The 23137-nt window shown below is 36.9% G+C and overlaps 1 protein-coding gene across 9 annotated transcripts in view; it reads left to right on the forward strand.

Moving 5' to 3' along the window:
- LOC149797921 (nucleoside diphosphate-linked moiety X motif 6-like) overlaps positions 1–23137 on the forward strand; it is a 254096-nt gene that overhangs the window by 66483 nt on the left and 164476 nt on the right. For 8 of the 9 annotated variants that reach the window (XM_089962968.1, XM_089962966.1, XM_089962971.1 and 5 more), the window contains exon 6: positions 8773–8820. In XM_089962968.1, coding sequence (XP_089819094.1) covers positions 8773–8820 — 48 coding nt within the window. Of the gene's footprint in view, positions 1–8772; positions 8821–16955; positions 17549–23137 lie in introns of those variants that run through there. The other variant, XM_089962974.1, reaches the window with a different exon arrangement.

Raw genomic sequence — 23137 nt, forward strand, 5'->3', positions numbered from 1 at the left:
TAACGATTTTACCAGTCATGCTTTACAATCTAGCACTTAAGTTGTATTATGTTGTGACCAGTTTGGGCTGAATTTTATTTTCTTCAAATTATTGAATTCAAGTGATAATTTTCTCTGGAAATACAGAAATACTCTGATACAATTCTTGGATGATAACATTTATTGAAATTTATACTGATTTCAAACCTGAAATATTATTTATGTGATTCAACAAGAGACTATGGACACATCAGTACCTCGCAGGCCATAACAGACACATCATTGCTTTCAATTTCGGATATCATTGGGACTTGAACTGAGTTTTTTCAGGACTTTTTATTACTTGGACTTGTGTCTTTAATTCTTTGATTATGTTTGAATTTCATTCGCAATACCATACGTTCTTTTTTCTCGATTTTCACTTTGTATTCTATGGAGAAAATTTTTTTTTGCTAAATGTAACTAGCTTATTGTCTTCACTCTTTTCTGTAACTTATTTTAAGAGCATACCCTCGTAACACGGGCAATAAAAAGAAAAGAAAACATATTACAGGGTATAAATCTGTAAGTGCTATTTGTTAATAAACAAAAGATAGAGAAATACAGTGCGCGATTTACATGGGAAGATGAGTATGGCTTAAATTAAAGGATGCATACAGTTTGTGCATGATTATCTAAATGTAGCATAAAGTTTATTGCTTTTTTTAAGCACTTTCCGAATGGCTATGCATGGTATACGTTTTGTTGCTTTCTAGGCACATTCTGAATGGATATGTGTGGTATGGAGTGTATCTCTTCCAACGTGGGCATGTGAGAAAACTTGCCTGTAGCTTTCCTTGGGTTGGTGGCCCTCTCGGGCTTTTATCGTATTCTTCCTCCGCCTGATATACTGGCCGCAATGTATAGCATATCATGTCCTGAAAAATTACCTCCATCATAAACAACAATACCCGACGACATAAAGTATACATAGGCAATACAGGTTCCAGTTTCAGTAAACATTTAAAAAATTCTTCGAATTTAGATATTTCAGTAACTATTTTTGCTTGGTAACAATGTTTTGTTTTGTCCGTTTTTGTTTGTTATTTTGTTTTTTGTTTTTGTTTTTTTTAAAAGAATATTCAGCAGACATGCATGATTAAAATACAATACAGGAGCCTTACCCTATCTCACTGGAAAGGTCGATGATTTCGGTAGAATCAAGGAATTACTAAACTCTTTTTTCTTCTAGATTAATTGGTTTCTGTGTGTTAAATTTTAAAACTAAAAAGTGATTTTTCATCCTTTACCCTTCAAAGAATTGAGAAATTACTTAACTCTTTTTCTGTCAAGAATAACTAGGTTTAAGCGTGTAAAAGTTTAGAACTCAAAATTACTACCACTTCCAGAGAGTAATATTGATATTAGCAGGAGTACCAGAAACAAGCTAATGCAAAAATTGTACAGTTATAGTGACATCGCCGCCAGACTTTCACCTATGCACGAAAATCTTGCAAATCAGTCGGACTTTGACCTTAAGGTTTATGCATTGCCTGTTCACACAGAGTACATTAAAAGGGCACGCTTTGGCATCAATATAGTGTAGCACGTGTACAATGTGCTATAAATATCTTCTATTTATCGCACGCAGCTCTTGAATTGCAGTTGGTTAAATGGGCCTTTTGGCAATCTGTCCAGCTTGCATTTCTCTATCAAAAAACCGATGAATGCCAGTCTGTGTATCCACGTGGAATAGTACAATATTACCATGTGTCGCTATTTCGAATAACAGTGCTACACCAGCGAATAATCAGCTTTTCCGTCAGTATCGAGTTACCATTCAGATACGACTTCGCTCATTCAGAATGGTAGTTTGAGTCACGTGGTTCCAACGTCAGTGGTGTTGGTAGTTCCGTATTATGCATAGGTTAGATTTGTAAAGAAAAGGAATTTCCTCGGTTTTCCTGCCTGCTTATAATGACTGTTTGAAAGAGACCATTCATATCTTATTTATTGTTAAAAAAACAACCTTTAATTCCCTTTATTGTGGTGTATGATTGAAAACAGGTTATAGAGTTTACAGATATACTCCTACACAAAAAAGCTAGCCGATAACCTCTTTTTCACATTTTATATGTTTGGTTATTCATTGCACTTTCAGAAGCTCCTATTGTCTGATCTGGCAGAATTCACTTTCCGTATTTTAATAACTGCTAAAGATAGTCTACTTTAGACTAATTCGGGCCTATTTTTTTTAACACATATGAACTGTCCTTGTGGTTCGCAGTGTGCTCAGATCATGTACAATTTCCAGAAGTACAATATTCAAAGAAACTTCAGCCGCAGTGCAAGAAGGTAAAACATAGGTATGTGCATATTCTCTCCATTGTGCTTGTTGCAAATGCAAAGAACTAAGTGGTATACTTGTCACTCTCAGCAGTTTTTAACATCTGCATAAAGTGGATATTGAGAGGTCATACAAAAACCAGCTGGGCTGGTTGTTTACGTTTCACTAATTTTATTTTTCTTGTGCTACCATCGCTTAAAAGAAAGTCTATTACATTTGAATGATGCCATGGGATTGTTCAAAACACCCTGGAAAACATTAAAGGACTTGTCAATAGAAGATAATCCGCCGTTGTTGCCGGCAGGAAGACGGCAAAGACGAGTTCGATGGCATGTTACGTATCAAAACAGTCCGTGCCTAAACCCACCGGAAAATGCGCCACTTTTAACCTAGCAAGAGTAGATTCTCGTAAGCCCGTTTTGCATGATTTGTGGAAGTGATTGTTCCGTTTGCTAATGATAGTGCAAAATAGTAAGCTTTCTGTCTTTTAATTGAATCAGTTGTATTCCGTTCAAAAGCCACTGATGTATAGGGCAATACCTGGGGGAGAGGGTGTTACTGTGAAAGGTTCGGGAAACTATACTGCAGTTCGAAACTATACTGCAGTATTTGTAAAATGACATGTTTAATAAAAAGACTTTTTCAGTGAGACTATGAGATCATGGTGTTGCTCTCTGGATTTAACTTGCTTAGTTTTTTAAATGCTTTAATGCTAAAAAGTGCTCTTTGCCTGACTGAAGAAGTGCCGAACAAAAATAATAACCAATAACTATTATATCATTGGGTGGATAAACGTTGGTACCTACTTGCGGGACAATAAGCAAGACAATAAGTTTTTTAATAAAGTTTTGAAGAAAAGAAACCCCCAAAATAAACTATTACTTCTTAATCCTGTAGAGGCATTGTTCAAGGCCTTCGAAGACCGTTCCAATGGCCAAGTAGTTAGAGCGTCCGCCTCGGATGCGGGATGTCATTGGTTCGATCCCCGGCCGGGTCATACCAGGACTTATAAAAATGGTACTAACAGCTGCTTCGCTTGTCGCTCAGCATTAAGAGGCGAGTGTTAGGACTGGTCGGCTTGGTGTCAGGATAATGTGACTGGAGTGGGACATCATGTTACATGCCCGCGGCATGATGCCCCAGTGCTACAAATCACTATAAACTGACATACTGCAGACATCGTAGCGATATGACTGAAAATTTGTTATAGCTACGTTAAATAATCAAAATCCAAGGCCTTCGAGACAATATAATCAGGACGCGTTTCTACTGTAATCATACCATCCTCGGGTTTTCCCGTCAAGTCGAGAAAAATACCTCGGATGTAATTCGTAATCATAGGACGGAAACGGCCGCCCATGTTTCCATTAGAGCCACCAAGTTCAGAGTGACGAGTGTCGTTATCTTTGGCAAATCGTCATATACGTATGAAGGAATTTCGTGCCTTCATTACCATAAAAGGTGCGATTTTTATTCAGTATAAATGTTTTACGAAAATTACCATTAAAATACGGACTTAAGGCATAATAGCAAAAGCTACGGTAAAATGATCAATGCAGAAACTTTGTTCATCTGTGTTTGATTTGAATCCGGGATTCATATTATAATTAGTGAAATTAGTCAGGGAACCAGACTAACTTTACAGCAGCACCTCACATGCTTTAAACTGCATCTATTTGTTCATGCGAAGTGACTGCGTGATCAAACTGTGGAATATAGAAGAAAAAAAATTCAAATTTCGTACAGCAAGATGCATGTTTGAGACGAAAGGGAAAATAAGCCTCTTAAAAGGTGTTAATAAGCAACAAAGAAGAATAAAAATGAATAATCAGATTCCTCTGAATAAAAGCTGGAAGGGACACAATTAAGTTTATGGGACATCACTTGTCAACTTGAGTATTACTCGTGGCTGGATATACGATTGCCGTCGTCATGTGAAATGGAAAAAGAAATTTAAAAGGATTACGTCAAGTTGAGAGACAGCAACAAGCCATTGAGCTGCATTGGGTTTGTAACTAAAGTCTGTGCAACTGTCAATAAAGTCTACGCGTACTTCACAAACTTTCCAGTTGAACATAATGTTTATTGTCACTGCATTTTTCGAATACCGAACTTTTGATTACGTTTTCCAGCGTTACAAAAGCAGTTTATGATATTTTCTTTCACCTTACTGAAAACTTGCCAAACTTACGGAAAACAATTAACTGCTTTACTGAGACGGACTTGTTAGGGTTGGCAGGTGGCCGAGTGGTCTAAACCGTTCGTCTTTACCTATAACCGCCATCTCACGTCTGTCTGCGTGGGTTCGAATCTCGGACTTGGCCAATATGGGTATGTGAAAAAGCATGACAGTAGTTTTTTGTGGGTCGGTTGTTCTTCCCGGGTTCTTTCTCCACCGGTTGTACTGGCCGCCATGTCTAATCATACGCAGAAAAATGGCGTTAAACCCAAAACAACAACAACGACTCTTGTGTATGCCTGTACATGGAATCAAGCCTCGTCCAACAAGGTGGAAACCAAGTGGCTTAAACATAATATCATTTAGGCAGTTGTTTAATCAGGTAAGCCATATGATCAACGTGGGCTTTTGATTACAAAGTCTGTTATGGTGCTAATGGAATGAAAAATTACGGTTTAATGGTGTCAAGCCCTGTCGTCTGTTCAAATATAGACGTTTGTGTACTGGCATGTCGACAGTATAGGCGTGAGTGTCGGCGACAATTCTGTCTGCTATCGGGCTTCCATGTACGATGGTGTGAAGTGATGAAGTTTTGATGATGATAAATTTACGATCATTATCTCTTTCCCAAGAAAAGGGTTGGACATCAAAGAGGGAAGGAAAGTCAAAACTATGGAACCCCACAAGCGGACTTTTCACGTGCAATTAGTACAGATGATTTAATAAGCCAAGGACAACATGGAATGAATTCCTAAAAGCAGAGTCTTTGATCTCCTGATCAACAATGGCATGCTAAAAACTGAAAGGAAACGAACGCGGAGAGAATCGCCCTGTTTGTATAGCACTATCATGTGATTTTATTTATTTAAATCATTCACAGCTATGAAGTGTTTCCTTAAGTCAGATTTAGATAAGTTTCATATTTGGTAAATATGTGTACAGTTTATCCTCACTTATATCATGACTTAGCCTTATCTAAGTAACTGAGTTGTCGTTTGGGCATACTGAGAAATTTGCCCGTTCCCTGACACCACGCATGCCATTCCTTACCTACGAGTGATTTATAAAGTCGACTGGATTAAAGATCTAAGGTTAGTACTGGTGTAATATAATAAACGACTAAATCAGTGGGATATTGGCCCAGTCTGGCATATATGTCTCGGACCTTAGCATGTCAGGTTAAACTTTCGTATCTCCGGGCTGGTCTGCCATTATTCTTGTTGCTTTAGTTTCTATAACCTCTGGCTATCTTTAAAAGAGCACAGTAAAGTTTTTTAATTTAAAAACCTTCAATTCAAAACGTTAAGATTGAACATGAATAACACATATACATTTTAACAAGGAAGAAAATAAAGAATAATGATCGTATCGCGGGAACCGTTCTTTTGCCATGTATTATGTGTGTGTGTGTGTATATATATATATATATATATATATATATATATATATATATATATATATATATATATATATATATATATATATGTATGTATGTATGTATGTATAATCAGAGAGTAACACTCAAATGTTCTCTCAATGGCTGCTGAAAGCCTGAAAATCGGCGTTTAAAAAGGCATTGCTGTGCCATTTTTTTGTGTACTCAACTGTTACCAGCAAGAGTTAGCAAAATATCTATATTTATTGTGTGTGTGTGTGTGTGTGTGTGTCGGGGTGGTGGTGGTGCTTGACTGTGACTTGTACAAATTATTTTTCCAGTACGATTTCGGTGCTAATATTTTCAGTTTATAACCCCTGTATCGTCAGTGTATTTTCAGTCCTTTACCAGGTCAGACTCCCACAGTCGACAGGCAGTTATTACCAGAGAATTGTTAGTGTACTTGCATTCTTTTACCAGGCCTGACTCTTACAGTAGACATGCAGTTATTACCAGGGTATTGTTAGTGTAATTTCAGTCTTTTTACCAGGTCTGACTCTTAAAGTAGACAGTTATTATCAGGGTATTGTTAGTGTAATTTCAGTCTTTTTACCAGGTCTGACTCTTAAAGTAGACAGTTATTACCAGGGTATTGTTAGTGTAATTTCAGTCTTTTTACCAGGTCTGACTCTTAAAGTAGACAGTTATTACCAGGGTATTGTTAGTGTAATTTCAGTCTTTTTACCAGGTCTGACTCTTAAAGTAGACAGTTATTACCAGGGTATTGTTAGTGTAATTTCAGTCTTTTTACCAGGTCTGACTCTTAAAGTAGACAGTTATTATCAGGGTATTGTTAGTGTAATTTCAGTCTTTTTACCAGGTCTGACTCTTAAAGTAGACAGTTATTACCAGGGTATTGTTAGTGTAATTTCAGTCTTTTTACCAGGTCTGACTCTTAAAGTAGACAGTTATTACCAGGGTATTGTTAGTGTAATTTCAGTCTTTTTACCAGGTCTGACTCTTAAAGTAGACAGTTATTATCAGGGTATTGTTAGTGTAATTTCAGTCTTTTTACCAGGTCTGACTCTTAAAGTAGACAGTTATTACCAGGGTATTGTTAGTGTAATTTCAGTCTTTTTACCAGGTCTGACTCTTAAAGTAGACAGTTATTACCAGGGTATTGTTAGTGTAATTTCAGTCTTTACCGTATTTGACTCTAACAGAGACAAGCAGTTATTACCAGGGTATTGTTAGTGTAATTTCAGTCTTTACCGTATTTGACTCTAACAGAGACAAGCAGTTATTACCAGGGTATTGTTAGTCTAATTTCACTTTTTTACCAGGTCTGATTCTTACATTAGACAGGCAGTTATTACCAGGGTATTATCAGTTTCAACGTTCAAACCGTTGCTATAAGTTGAATGTGGCTGCTTTTACAAGAGGCTCACATAAATACTTGTATGTCCGGTAAGTAAGAAATACACGGTGGTGTCATAAGGCTTCGTGTTGTTAAATATTCTTGTTTGATGCATGAAAGTGACAGGTGCAGTGAAAGTTTCATCGATTTGATAATCCTCATTCCAGTCCATAGACCCAAAATTGCCCTTTTGACAGATAACCAATGTTGCCGTCCTAATTACCTTTTACCACGAAGTCTTCTGACTTACTAAAAACAACAACAGTGCAATGCCAACAATTACCTTTCATTATTAATCATTGCCGCAGGGCTTTGTGTCACAAACTTATAAAATAGCGCACATACGATTTGTATATTTTTCTGTTTGTAAACACGTGCATTTTATTAATGGGACGTCCATAAATTACGTACGCATGGAAGGGGTGGGAGGGGGTTTGACAAAAGCATATACCTAGGGAGGGGGGAGGATATGACTTAATAACTACATTCGTTCTGCATCATCAGGGGGTCAATATACATAAGTTCCGTTATTACGTTTTTGTGTACAGTGAGAGGTACATTTAATAATTGATGTTAATACTTCCTCACTTTCGTTTTCAAGTATTAAAAATCATTCTTTTTAGTTTCGTTACATAGCGTTAAAACTTAAAACTGCTTATTTTTAATGAATGCATTAAACGTCGTCTTTCAAAGTTCGATTGTCCCAACTATTGTTGAAAAAAGGGTGTGTGCGCACATCCGTACGTACGCGGGGGTTACACAAGTGTACGCTGTGCAAAGGGAGGGTGGATTTTGTTTGAACAGTGCAACTGTATGCGTACATATTTTATGGCTGTTCCCCAATCCAATGTTATTTTAGGCGTCATGATGTCAGATTTACAGAAACGTTCATTTTAATTGTCTATGTTACGCAGTTTGAAAAGAGGAAAAGTGGTTTGTCATATAAACATTTGATTGTTTCATATTTTATAACATTGTAATATCTGTACAAAAACTCAGACATAACATGGCCTTTTCATTAAATCCCGTATGTATTCGCTTATAAGTTGATTCCAGCAATAAACTACACGGAGCCAGATGCGCTGGCAAAGCTGGGACTATGTAGTCAGTTTGGAGTAGTCAGTAAAACAACAACATACTCTAATCTGCCGGCGCAGTTTGCAGTTGTGCTTGACTTATAAGCCAATATATACGGTATACATCAATATATTACTGAAATTTGGACTTAAATGATTGTCAGCCGTTACCCTTTATAACAAGCGTTTTGCATATTCACAAATAGACATTCTGGAGCGAATAACATAAAATGGGTTGCATTTTCGTAATAAGAATAAGAATACTACTTGTACTTAGTACTCACTGAACAGAAGAGCTTTTCGCCGAAGGTCGTAGATCGTAGCTTTTTGGTCCTACCATCGGTCTCTGGGAGTGGCTGATATGAGAGTTTTGCCACTTAATGTATAGTTTCACCCATTCAACCACTTATTTCGTTTCAGAAAGTACTGCTGTGAGAGAAGTATTTGAAGAGACAGGGGTCAAAACAGGTAAGATTAAGAAGGATATGCTAATATCGTTTGTGTTGGCACACTCCCTGGATATGATTTACTTCATCAGAATTAAAAAATATATGAAAGTTATATGATGACGTGACTATAGTTTTTGACCTCAGAATCCACTTTGTTATGCGTAATTGTAATTAGATTGTTCCTCTGCTGGCACAGAACGAGACAGACACCCATCCCGTGAACTTATCCTGACCATACCCCAAGGTGTCCATACTAGACGTCAAAAGTCACTAAAACACCAATTGCGAGAGATATAAAACTTGGTGAATACTAAAAACAATACAAAAATGGTGAGAAGGTTGTTAACTTTTTCCCCCCTCCCCTCGGTTGCGATTGCCCCACTATTTCTGCACGGGAAAAGATTGTTTCCTAAGAGGAGAGGTACTTTGTCATGTAGTTTTAATGCCTGACAGATGTTGCTCCCCAGAATGTTTACATAAGAGGGGACCACTGCACTTCCCAGAAGGATTAAATAAGAGGGGACCACGGCACTCGCCAGAAGTTTATCTAAAAAGGGACCACTCGCCGGAATGTTTACGTAAAAGGAGACCACCGCATTCGCGAAGATAGTTTACCACTGTGGTAAATGTTAGCGCTCTATTAAAATACAATGCCTTCTTCGAGTCATCTTCGCTGGCCAAGGTTCCGATATGTTAACTTTTCAATACCTTGGACTGATCGATTAGATATTTCAGTGCTTTGCATAAGCGACATCTACTGAATTTCATGAATACCTCCTTTAGTGTGTAATCTCAACTAACCAATAACATACAAGCGGTGCATGGTACAGCTGTCGAAAATGGTAGAAGCAACTGACCTCAGAAAGATACTTCGTAAGTTTAATATCGAAAGCCTTACTACATACCATAAAGAAGCTAGTACAGGTGTGATGTGACGTGATTTTGGATTTTAACGTAACTTTAACAATTTTTTCAGTCATATCGCTACGATGTCTGCAATGTGGCAGTTTATAGTGATGTCTAGCACTGGGGCATCATTACATGTGTAACTGAGGGAACTGATAAAGTTGTACAAAAATGAATTGGCTGTGGAAAGTCGTTCATTTAGGAGTTAATTCCAGTTGTTTGCACCTCCTGTCGCGATCGTGGAGGAACAATGTTCAAATTTGAAAAACTTGATTTTGATTGGATGAGCTGGGTTACCACTGGCATCCAGTGGAATTCATAGGCCCGAAGCTCTGAAATATCTGATCCGCCAATGTAATGTTGGGTTAATTGTTTGAACCTTAGCTAGCGAATTATCGTCTTGCCCTTGAGAAGTACAGTCTGTTGTTTTATCGTCTAAAATGGCAAGGACAAAGCAAACAGTTTAGAAGTACTGGACCCCCTGACAGGACTATTTTTACTGTCCACTACAGAATCCAAATCTCAACAAGGGTAAGATTCAACTTATATCAAATATACAAATATAAAGGAAAAATAACATGGAAAGTCAAAGTCAAGCAAGCCAAACCAGAGCACGTGAAACACGAGGCAATATGGCGACCAGAAGAGAAGTGAAACAACTAGAGAAATTCTTTAAGCTGAAAAGGATAGATACGCATGAAAGAAGCTACCTGCAATGCACATATAGAGCAGGTACACAAGAGATAGATATGAGGCACATACAAAGGGACAAAATACCTAGTATTACTTCGGTAATGATAGCAATGAAGATGGCACATCCAGAATGTATAAACAGAGTGTACTCCATAAACCCTAACGGATACAAAGGTTACATCATAAGACCGAAAGGGAAAACACCGATTTTGCCATATGGAGAGATGATTATTGGGAAAGAAAAAGTGACAGTAAAAGAACCAGCACCCCTGCTAAGAGAAATAAAAAAACGAACAGGAGAACTACATGTGACCGATATCCCACTTGAAATTCCACTAGACGAAATAGTAAAAAGGTTTGAGGAAAAATTTCATATTTCAGTAATCTCAGCACGAAACAGAACTATAGAGACAACAACAATACTAGACGGAACACGAATACTAGAAATAAAAAAAAGCGATATGAAGAAGATCAAGAGAGCTTTCTACATGTTCGGTTTCCTTGCCAAGTCCTGGTACAAAGGATGCATATATGATCGTACATGCAATAGATGTGGAAAAATAGGTCACACACCATTTAAATGACTTCAAAATCAAGAAGAAAGAGTACCAACAATGACAACAACAACAACAACAATCACATCCAGCAGACAAATAGCGACAGAAGAGATGCAGCCCCAACAACAACAAATATCACAAGATGGGAACGGACAAGAACATTATAAGCAGCTACAGCAACAACAGCAACAGCAACAAGTACAGGTAGAAAACAACCAACAAGAACAGATAGTACCTATACAAGCAGCTAAAAAACGAAGGATAGATCAAATACATCCTCAACAGCAGCAAGGAAATATAGAGCAACAGGAAAGAAAAAAGTCACTACAGAAAGAAACTACAAACACAAAACAAGGGCAGAAAATTCAACAACAATACCAACAGACTCGAGCCCAGTTTCAAGTAGAAAATAGACAACAAGAATATAAACAACAGCAACAACAACAACAAATACAGATACAAGCAGGAAATAAAGACGCACAGACGACAATAGATGCTAAGAAGCAACAACAAGAGAAACAACTAGTTCAGATACAAGAAGAAATAAGTCAACAACAAAAAGACACACCAAGCCAACAAGTTATTGAAACCAGAGAACAACAACAACAAAGGACTCAACAGCAATTGGAAATTAAGAACCAACAACAACAACAACAAACCTTGCAAAGCTTACAAGGAAAAGACAATAGACCAATAAGATCACAACAGCAACAACAAACCATGTCTGTTCAGCAATGTACAGAAACTGCAAAACAACTGCAAGATGAACACACTTATATAAAGAGTTTAAGAGAAGATTCATTGCAAGAAGAAATCACAACCTTCCAATTACAAGAAATCCAGAAAACTCAAGTACCTCAAATATCAGAAATAACAAAAAGCACAAAGTCACCGCAGCAAGGAAACTTAGATCCACATGAACATCCATATTGGAGGAGATTAAGAGAGGAAGAAGAAAAGAACAAGATAGATGCACTACAAATAGAAAATACAATTAAGAAACTTAGGCAACAAGATACACAGGAACATCCATTAACTAGGAGATTAAGAGAGGAAGAAGAAAGGAAAAAGATAGAAGCACTACAGATAGAAAATACAATTAAGAAACAGGCAGCAAGATACACAGGAAGAAGAAAGGGAAAAGATAAAATCGCTTCAAATAGAAAATACAATTACAAAACAAAGAAATTTGGAAGAAGAAAGGAAAACAAAAACTACTGAAGAAGAGCAACGAACAACAAGCCCGTAAGTACGAAAAGCGCTCAGAGAAATGACGAAAAACAAAATAAAGAAAAAAGAAGACAAAAACAAGAGGAGGAAAAAAGAATGGAAATCGAAACCTGGTTTAGCAAAGATGAATACATTAAAAAATAATGAATGAAAAAAAAATTAAAAAATAAAAATAACCATAAATCAATAACACAATAGCAAAACATACAAAAATAGCAACCCATAACATGCAGGGCAGGAGGGCCTCCCTAAATGGTCTGAGAAGATCAAAAAGGAGAGAGAACCCACCAAAAAAAAAAGCGAATATATCTTCATGTATATATACTTTAAATATTCAGAACTTTCTTCAACCACTTTTTATCTAAATGTATACTAAAGGAATGGTGTTCATGGTTGGTTTTATGGGGGGGGGGTCTATTTTAACAATATAAATGTTGTACTAACAATACTAGGTTTTCTTCTGACGCTTGTTACCGCGCACCTGTTGTAAACAGTAGAATGGAGTCATTATCTCTCAAAACATTTTTTAAATGCATTTAGCCGAAGAGTTCATTCCTAAAATATAATTCATATGTTTGCTATCCACTTCATTTACACTGACATCCATTTTAAGCCCTTACCTTTTCTAGAATATTCATGTATTCGTGTTTTCTTATTCGTGAATTCTGTACTTTTAAAAAAATCAAAGATGGCTCATTTCAAGGGCATTAGTGCCGCATTCATGCCAAGACAATGTAAATCTGAAAATTGCGCAGAGACTTTAATTTGCGTGAAAGACTACTGACGTTGCTTCCTATTTGTATGGAAACATTTTCGATGTTTTATCCTTCTTTACAGTCAAATGTCAGGCTTGCATTTTAAAAGACGACATAATCTTCAGTGGTCCATGAACAGAAATATAAAAATAGTTTGACAATGGATTACCGTAAAATTCGGTCATGATTACTGCAAGGAACTACAATAAAAACTGTCTCAATCTGAGACATCCGTCGTGCAACATTTTCAGGTTGTCTGATTAAGCACGAGCTATATTGCACAGTTTGCGTATGTTCAGGTTAGCGTTGTTTAATAATAGGAGCATATCTGTAGAGATATGGATGTGGCTGAAAGCATTATATGTTTGATCGTAGACCAGCAGCAATATATTCAGCCAGAAGACTTGATTATATCACTCACTAATGGCAGTTTTATATTCATTGCGTTGATTACAATTGAAATCCATTAGGCTATAGGGCAGCCCGAGCTTAACAACGCCTTGAATGGAATACTAACTTCTCATTGGCCAACTGAAAATAAGTTCACTGAACGTCATTTTCTTTTAACTAATGAGAGGATATTATTCCATTCAGCGCTTTGTTCTTGCATATTTATCGGGCGCGATCAGGGCCATGTCAAGCGGTACCGTGGGAAAATGATTTGGCATTTTTTAAAGGTACGATATTAAGTCAAACTTTTGATAGGGATACACAGTCTAATGCCTGAGCTAAATATCGGTACCAACTTTATTAAGCTGCTCAAAGCGTAGCTTGAAATATCAGCGTTTATTCTTAAAGAGGACGCGCGAGCTAGGAGAGAAGCGTCCTTCCTTGTAGATGTTATATAGTACATGTATGACAGGACAATTTTAAGCAATGATACGAGCCCCTGTGGGAGGGGGATTATCCTGTCAAGAGGACAATTGCCCATCCGATGCTGGTAGGATGACAGAAGAGTGGAAACTTTATAAAACACTGAGAACTTTACCTGGCCATCAAGGTCCCCAGACCTTGATAATTCTAAGAAAACAATTCAGGCAGTCTTGATAATGACGATATGAAGTTAAATGCTATGCTGATCTAATTCACGTTCTTGACAATTGGGTCTCTCGCAGTCAGTCAGTCTCACACCAGATGCCTATCTCTGCAAGAATCTCCACAGACATAATAATTGGTTATGCCAACACAATATTAAGGGGAATTTTAGGTTGTGCATATTAAATTTTAACCGTTCACACAAAAAAACAGCAACAAATGAACACTGTTATGTTTGACTATTTCTTTCATCGGTATGATTATATATCGATTTGAGAACGTAATACAACTGATAAAGGATACGTTCATATTATTATGGTACCAAAATGTGCGCCTGAGTGACAATGCCTATTTGGATATATTACCATTCACTGGGAATCGAAGCGTTTAGTTTATCGTTTTGGCTTGGCATTCATTGGCTATTTTGCAGGAATTGCGACGACACGACGACTTTTATTTGGTTAAGATACTGATTTTCTGTAACGATATAAAGGACCGCTAATGTCCAATTCTATTTTATGTTGAATATGGTTTGATTAAATTATAACATGGTTAAAAACACAAAACATTATGATTTCGGTGATCGGATATGATCAAGGAGATAGGTGAAGGAGCTAAAAGAGATACTTGCACCGTCTGTACTCGCTTATAAGTCGAGTCAAACTGCAAGCAACACAATCTGCTGATCTGCAGTGACATGAGCGTGCAGATCAGGATCTATGGTGTTTGTTCTACTGATTACGTCTAACAAACTGCATAGACCCATATCTGCCGGCGTATTCTGTGTCTGTGCAGTTTGCAGCTGGATTCGTCTGCTTTAACTTTGTAAATGTATGATTCTCGCACTGTAAGTAAATACATTCGTCAAGGAAATACGACAGAACTGTCGCTAGACCAGTTTCATTTGATTGTTTTCAATTTATACAAGGACTCTGACACCATTTGACTCTCATTGGCATGGTATCCGTTTCATTTTTTCAGAATGCCTCCATATTCGAAACAATGTTATCAACGTCACTTCCTCTCTGAATCTTCTTGCCGTCAAACACGAAAGCATATGATACATCATTCGTATCTTTCTTTGATTTCAAGTCCGTCATACTATTTGAAACTTGAAACTCTTTTCTCAGAGGATTTATATTCCATAATACTAATTGATCTGGGAAGGCAAATTTTATTTTAGAGTTTGATTGCTTCAATATCCTTGTTTCCTATGATAAAATCGATTTCGTTCTTTAGTCCTGACACAAATCTGATGGCCATAACGCTAACGACCTTCACCCCAAGCAGAATCACTGATGTGTTGTGTCATCCTGATTTAACCAATTTACTACATTTGGAAATAAACTAAAAGCTACATTGTCCAGTGGGAGTTAACTTTGTTGGAATAGCTTTAAAATATATTTCAAATATCCTTTGTATGTTCATTTTTGAAACACACAAGACATACGGTAGACTCTCACACAGTGCGTACAGGTCGATGCCACTATGTCATTCTTAAGAATGCAGTGGTATTAGACCGCAGTAGGCAAATGTTGAAAGTGAAGAAATAGGGGCGATTTGACAGCTGAGTGGTGGATTAAATGTCGGTTTGGAAATTGTATCTATTTTGTTGGTATCTGGTGTTTTCGTCCAAAAATGGATTTTGAGAATGGGCTGGCTTTTATAATTTGATACCCAAACTGAGAACAGGAAATTCCACTCAATGTTTTGTTTGCATAACTGACTGTTACGACCATAGAGATTCCCTACCATGACTTTTTGACTTCATTTCTAAGCTATCACAAGGTGTGATAAGCACCAAGTGTTTATTTACCAGGTGTGAGACGTGGTCTTGTAACATTTTCTTTAATATTTGTGTCAGGAGATTGTTGAGATATATCATGAACGTTAGCTAGGTAGGATGCCTGATAAGTAAACAGTTCAGTACCACGACAATTTTATGACTACTAAACAAAGCTCTCAACGAATCTCCTCATAATAATATCCGTTATTCTCGTGGACATATCCATTCCAAAGTATAAAAAAACCCAATAATAAAAATAAAAACGTTTTCATCGTTGATGACTGCACCTTATATGTGGAGGAGGCATATAGTGCTTTCCCTTTATTTGTGGGTTAAATCATGTCACGTCCGATCACGTCCGTCACAAGTTACTTCTCTGGTCTAAAACTTTTGAAGTAATTAATGGACTGACGCCGAATTGGACTTGGGGATTTACTTAGCATGATCTAAACCAAGTTTGATTTTCATCATGTTTGGCAAAATTTAACAGAGTTATGGTCACTGCATGAAATTTGTCTTCCAGAACAGTATCCTGGCCGGGAGGTGGGGGTGGGGGTCTGTATCCTGTGAATTTAACAGCGAGATTATCCATCTTATATTTGAATTACAAGACTAAAAAGCATAGTTCAGCCTTTCTTAAAACCTGGATCTCCCCTTTTTACTCTCTCTCTCTCTCTCTCTCTCTCTCTCTCTCTCTCTCTCTCTCTCTCCTTTGTTAGGTTTGACAACTTGCTCGTCTTCAGAACGTGGTTATAAAATAAACCTCTTACGCCTAGTGAATTCCGCACTCTCGTACACCTTAAAGATTCACTAACCAGACCTTTCGTACACTCACCAATTCTAGATGTGTTAAAATCGAGCAGTGAAACTAAATTTAGAAGTTGTACCGAATCAACTTCCCAGAAACACCTGCATCAAGTCTCTCTGAAAGTCGGTAAATTCTGGTCCAGATTACATCTGGCAAACTGAAATTAAAGTCAAACAAACTTAGATTATTTCATAAGAATTTAAGATACTCTTCGTTCTTAGTAGCAAAAGCTTAAAAATATTCCGATGTCATATTTATATATAGCGAGAACACCAGCTACCATTTTTTGCAACTTGTAGTAGATGAGGATATTATATGGGGGTTCTTGTTTTCATGAACTTAAGATGGAATCTGTAGATAAAACAAATTATATCTCCTTTGCAGAGTTTACCGGAATGCTTGACGGTGACTATGGCGCGGCATTTGCATCAGATGTTGAGGGTTTTGACCTTCAAAACAATTGTTAATCCAGAGAGCGTTAGAGCAAATGTGTTTTCAATCTGGAAGGCATTCCCACGGGTGCAATAAACGCAACGCTTGTGCATTGTCTATTCATATAAGATCTTATTTGCGCAATACAGATCTTCTAGGAAGTATCATGCAACATGGCGTCAACAATTTCATTATTACATCTTCCTTTAGTTAAGCAGTCTGAAGCTAGTACGCTAATTTCACCTGCTGATATGGAGAGATAATTTACTCTGATTTGTACGTTACATTATTGGATTTAGATAACCAGTACTTGTTACTATTATCACAATAATGCTGCTGTAGGCATTATTCATAAGAATTTCCTTGAATAATTGGAAGCTATGACAAAAGATGAAAGTTAGGACCTGAATAAAATTAATGCTCTCAGATACATCAGAGGTTCATCTCATATATAAAAGTAATGAATATTTTGAAGTTTTCATCCATTTAACTGCTTCTTTTAAACCAGTCCAATCAATATATATGCACACTGCTCAACATGTTGCATCACATTCGAAGATCATCTGTCCCAAAAACATGAACTTTTAATTAAAAGAATTATTTTTGCAGCACAGGTTTATAATATTTGAACTTGCGTTCCTGATTCACAGCAGAAGCAAATATCTTTTCACTCATAGAGATTTCCCAAAACGTTTGCTTCTAAAAAAATCAGCTGGAGAATGACCCCATCAGGGTCGGCTCAGTATGATTCCAGTCTACTCCCCACGCCAGACAAGAACTGTCACTCCTGATTAATAGGTGTCGGTATCATAAGATGGTATTAAATTGTGTCAGTTAGAAATACTGACATACATTAAACATAATACAAGAGCAGCACTTACACAATGTCCATCATATATTTTTAATTCCTGTTTAATATCATTTATTAGTAAAATCTATGCAAACCACTGAAATTTACTTTTCTAAGAAAGACATTTACAGTTAGCAAAACCTTAAAAGGCCAGGTCTTTCAAGCAAAGCTGATAGGAAGGTATTTTCAGAAGAGTTTCCTTAGTTTCGTGAGAGCTTCCTTATCCGATGCATTATATTTTAATGCTTTTTGCTCATAACAAATAAAGTATATTTTACATATTTTGTATCTGAAAAAAATCTGATACTGATTTAAATCAACATAATTATTCAGCGTGTATTTTAAGTTGGTGAAAATAAAGCAACATAAATTTGAATAGGTGAGCAAAAATGGAAATTAAACCGACTACCCAAAATGCCGTTCTGCCTATTAACCGAAACATATTGGATCATTGTTCTTTAGTCTATCAAAAAGATGTCAACTATTTTTTAATGTAATAGAAAAAAATACCTTTATACCAAACGTATTCAAACACTGAATTTTGGAGTCCGGCAATCACTGAAAGTATATATACTTTTTGAGAGCATACATCAACATACCCACTCCCTCCTCGACTTCATTCTAATTATAGTTTAAATGCATGTATTTAAAATATAATATCATAATATCTGACACATACGCTTCAGATTCAACTGAAACTATACGCACACACGCACGCACACTACATGCTGTATTAGCTTAACGGTAAAGATGAACAGTAGGAACAAAAACATGATGAATGAAAAATATTATCAACTTTCCAAATCAACGTTTTGTTTAACTAAATGTTCTTGTGTGTGTGTGTGTGTGTGTGTGTGTGTGTGTGTGTGGATGTGCTTCAGGGACCCCCAAATTTGACCCCCAGTTTGTTAACCAAAGAGGGGATTTTTGACTCTCAGTCGTTTACACCTAGAAGATACACTTATATACACATAAGTCCGGTTGTAATATAACAAATCCAATCCGCCTGAGCTAGCTCTGCCTCACCTTTCTTTTGCTTAATATCCAACTTCTCAGAACATAAAGATCTTTTGTCTGATGCAAAATGAGACCGTACTTGGATAGCAAACTGTATCTCTTTGTGATGCTCAGGAGTATCCCTTGTGCATGGACTGAGATAATACACTATCTATATCTATAACGATATATTTCTTGATTCGAAGTTCTCTCACATGACCAGTCAGAAAATTGCTGATCCCCTTCATGGTTTTAGTAACTGCAGGTTTGCTAATATTTTCTGTACCGATAATCTCACCGTCATCTTTTAAGTAGTAGATGTCAGTTTTATTTTCTTTTATTCTGCTTGCCCTGGTCATGGAGTTTGTGTTATCAGGGGTGAAAGAATACTTATCTTCGCATATAACAACGTGTAATGCAAAAGGAAATTCTTTCAGCAACCACCTCAAAACTCCGTTTTCTACGTCCTGCAGATATTGAAGCCCAGATCTGCCAAATGCTTTAAATTTGACCCCAGCAAACTCTACTAGGGTTGTGGCTGTCCTTTGGAAGATATGTGCAGGGACTTTCTTCTGTTAAGTAGAATTAAGCTTACGTCCTTTTTTTTGACGATCACCCTTAGGTGAAATTTCATTATTTTCATCCATATTAATTCAGTGAAAAGCGAACCCAAAGCAGTCCGTACATCTTTGGACTTTGAAACGTTTCCCTTAGTGCACTGAGGTGTAACAACAGCTTGACAAGTATTCATATTTGATGTGGCATGCTCATTAAATTTTTCAAGCTTCAGTAGCATTTTCTTTCTTTTCTTGTTTTACAGTTACATCAACTTTCTGAGGTTTAAAGTTTACACGTGTGATGGTATGACTCTTTCCAACTTAAACACTTTGTTTTAGAACCTTGGGCGCATCAATATTGTCATGGCTTGACATGTCATGATTAGTTAGAGAAAACAAGCTCTGCTGACACGCGTATCTTTTGATAAGATAGTTTCCAATTTGCAACGTTTTTATGTCCAAGACACACTCAGACAAAGGTGTGGCCATGAATTCATATATATTCTGTGTTACCTGCTCATCATGTTTCGGTAGGGCTCCTCGACGTAGCTCTTCCTCAGTGACTGTACATTCCATAACAATAGTTTCTAAAGCTGCTGATGGTCTGAACGCTTTCAGGGCATTGCGATGATCCATTTCACGTCGCGAATCCAGACTAAAGTTAGTGTCACTTCCACGATGTGGTGTTGCGAAAAGTGAGGCTTTGAGTTGCTGGTGAAAATACCCAGCACTAAAATGTTCGCATAGAAGATGGATAGAAAATTTTCCATATGACGCAGCACCATTTACAAATACAATTGGTAAGGATGCTTTGACTGTGGAAAGAAGCAGCTTATATCCATGAGTTGAGTTCCACCAGTTCTCTCAGCTATCGACAGTCCAACAATTTCATCACAATGCCTCAATCATCAAGCAGGAAGGTCCCATTGCTACCACGAGCTGCATCAATGAATTTAAGATATTTTCCACCCAATTTGCCTTCAAGATCATCTGAGGACATCACTGCCATATGTTCTATCAGAGATTTTGCTGTAGGTTACTCAAAACACTAAACGAATCTTACGAAGATTGCCAAATGGAGAGTTAAAGATAGTCTTCGGATATTTCTTATTGCTGTTGCAATACATGCTATGGTTACTAATTAATTCTACTCTGTTTCGTCCTCATGAGCCTAAAGAAATTTCAGGTGATGGAATAGGTCACATGTCTTATAAGCACTAAACAAGTTGGTAATCTTGGATTTCATCAGGTGTACAACAGGAAATTCTGGAACGAATTTTATGAACTTCACATTTTCTTCCATGTGAATGAACAAATTTGATGCAATTGTCTGATCTGGATCAAATAAGATCGTTTTTTTTCTCACTTTGTTCTTGAACAATCTGTCCACTTTTTACAAGACAGTCATCAACGATTTCTTTTAGTTTCCACTTACGTTCATCTTTTCCAATTGCTGGAGGTGGGTGTTTGCATGTACGGCATAGTGGTTGATATTTTTTTTATATGGCAGGGGTTTTATTGACTTTGACGGTTCGTTACTTTCTTCTGTTACGTCAGAGAGACTGTGATTATAGTCGCATGCTTTGCTGCCTTCAGTAGATATTTCGTCATCTTCTGAAAGGTTTAGGCAAGAAATTGTTGAAATAGATGCGCCTGAGCATCACAAGGAGATAAAGTTTGCAATCCCAGTACGGTCCCATTTTGCATCAGACAAACGAAAGGTGAACCAGAGCTAGCTCAGGCAGATTGGCTTTCGGGGCCCCGATTGGCGGAGTGGTCTTAAAGCGCTCTCCGTTACGGATCACTGCCATCTCACCTCTGCGTGGGTTCGAGTCACGGATTCAGCCAATGTGGGTATGTGAGAAAGCTTGTCAGTAGCTTCTCGTGGGTCGGTGGTTCTTTCCGGGGTTTTCCCGGTTTCTTCCTCCACCATTAATACTGGCCGCTATGTATAGCCTATCGTGTGCTGAAAAATGGTGTTAAACCCTAAAGCAACCAAAAAAAATAAAGCAGATTGGCTTTGTTCTATTACAACCGGACTTAAAGAAGGAGTAGTGTGTGTGTGTATATATATATATATATATATATATATATATATATATATATATATATATATATATATATATATTCACCTTCTTTATATTAGTGTATCATCTAGGGATGAAAGATTGAGAGTCAAAAGTCCCCATTAGTGTAAGAATTGTGGGTCAGACTGAATAAAAAAAGCTTTGGTATCAAAATTGAGGGTCAGATTTAAATTTTGGGGGTCCCTGTAACACACACACATACACACACACACAAGAACATTTAGTTAAACAAAACGTTGATTTGGAAAGTTGATAATATTTTTCATTCATCATGTTTTTGTTCCCACTGTTCATCTTTACCGTTAAGCTAATACAGCATATATTGAGATGTGAGATGACAGTGATCGGTAAAGACGAACGTTTGAGACCACCCGGCCACTCGGAGCCCCTTTGTTGTTGGTGATAGGTAGGTGGCTATACCCTTGAATACTGTCTAACAGCTTAATAAGGAAAAACTGGGATTGAATTAACTTTGTTTCTTTTAATACTTTTACGTTCCCTTTTCAAAAAATTTATATTATCTTTACTTTACTAAAATGTTACCATAGCAATCCTTTCTGTAAAATTAATAGAGCTTTTCTTATTGTATTCTAAAACAGTTGATATGACTTTGTAATGTTCGTCTCTTGGAGTTCATCACGCGGCCAGATGTTGCATGATTCGTTAAGAAAATGGTTAAATGGTTAGTACTTGTTAAAAACATTTTCGAAAAACTTATGAATATGAATTTATCTTCAGTTCAGATGATCTTATAAGAATAATTTCATTTCTTCGTGACAATTAATTTTACTTTTCTTCAAATTTAAGCAGTTTAACATTATTTAAATTAGAAACGCCTTGATTTTGTATATGTTTGAAAACTGCCAGTGTAGACAGACTTTCTCAATGTCGTCGGTTTGTCACTTCCAGATGGGCGGTAAAAGTGTTCTGCATTGTAATTTGTAAATGTGTATACCTGTTGTGTGCCCCGTGTGGTTCTTATGACTAATTCATTTTATATAAATTCTTTACTAGTTCTTCACTTGATTTTGAAGTTGCAGGCTGTCAAAAACATTCAATTCAGTTTACTGTTTGACCTTATTTCTGTTTTACCGTATTGATCCATATGTACATCCCGTTATGTTGCTGATCGCCCTCAGTAAACAGATTAGAGCGTTCTCTTTGAATAAAAATTTGTCTTTAGTTCTAGTAATGATGGTGCATTCTGTATTTATCTGAAATACAGTTACATACATAAATCCATTAACTTTGCTGTTTTGACACGTAGCTAGTTATGTAAGTAAAATGAAAACTGACTGAGGAAAAATAAGGAAAGACTAAGACATCAAAATGTTTCGACCACCCAACAATCTGAAGAGGCTACTTTGGTTGGAGTTTTGAATTGTACTCGAAGATTTTAACACCTCGATACTTGTTTTCTGTTGCCAACCTAGTGAATGCGAGTTTATCTCAACAGGTTTGCCCTCTTGTATAAAAAATTCTACCACTTTTAGCTTTAAAACTAACATTCGCTCTTGCCGAGTCAGCGGCTTGTGTTGAATACATTGTGAGTGTCGGGCACTTCGGATATATAAAGTATAAATGGCTTTTTTTAAGTGATATTTCAGAAGTCTGGTCAAGTACAGAACATAGGTGGAATGTTAC

The sequence above is a fragment of the Sinohyriopsis cumingii genome, chromosome 6 (genome assembly GCF_028554795.1).
Source record: "Sinohyriopsis cumingii isolate HCF-2022 chromosome 6, ASM2855479v2, whole genome shotgun sequence".
NCBI lineage: Eukaryota > Metazoa > Mollusca > Bivalvia > Unionida > Unionidae > Sinohyriopsis > Sinohyriopsis cumingii.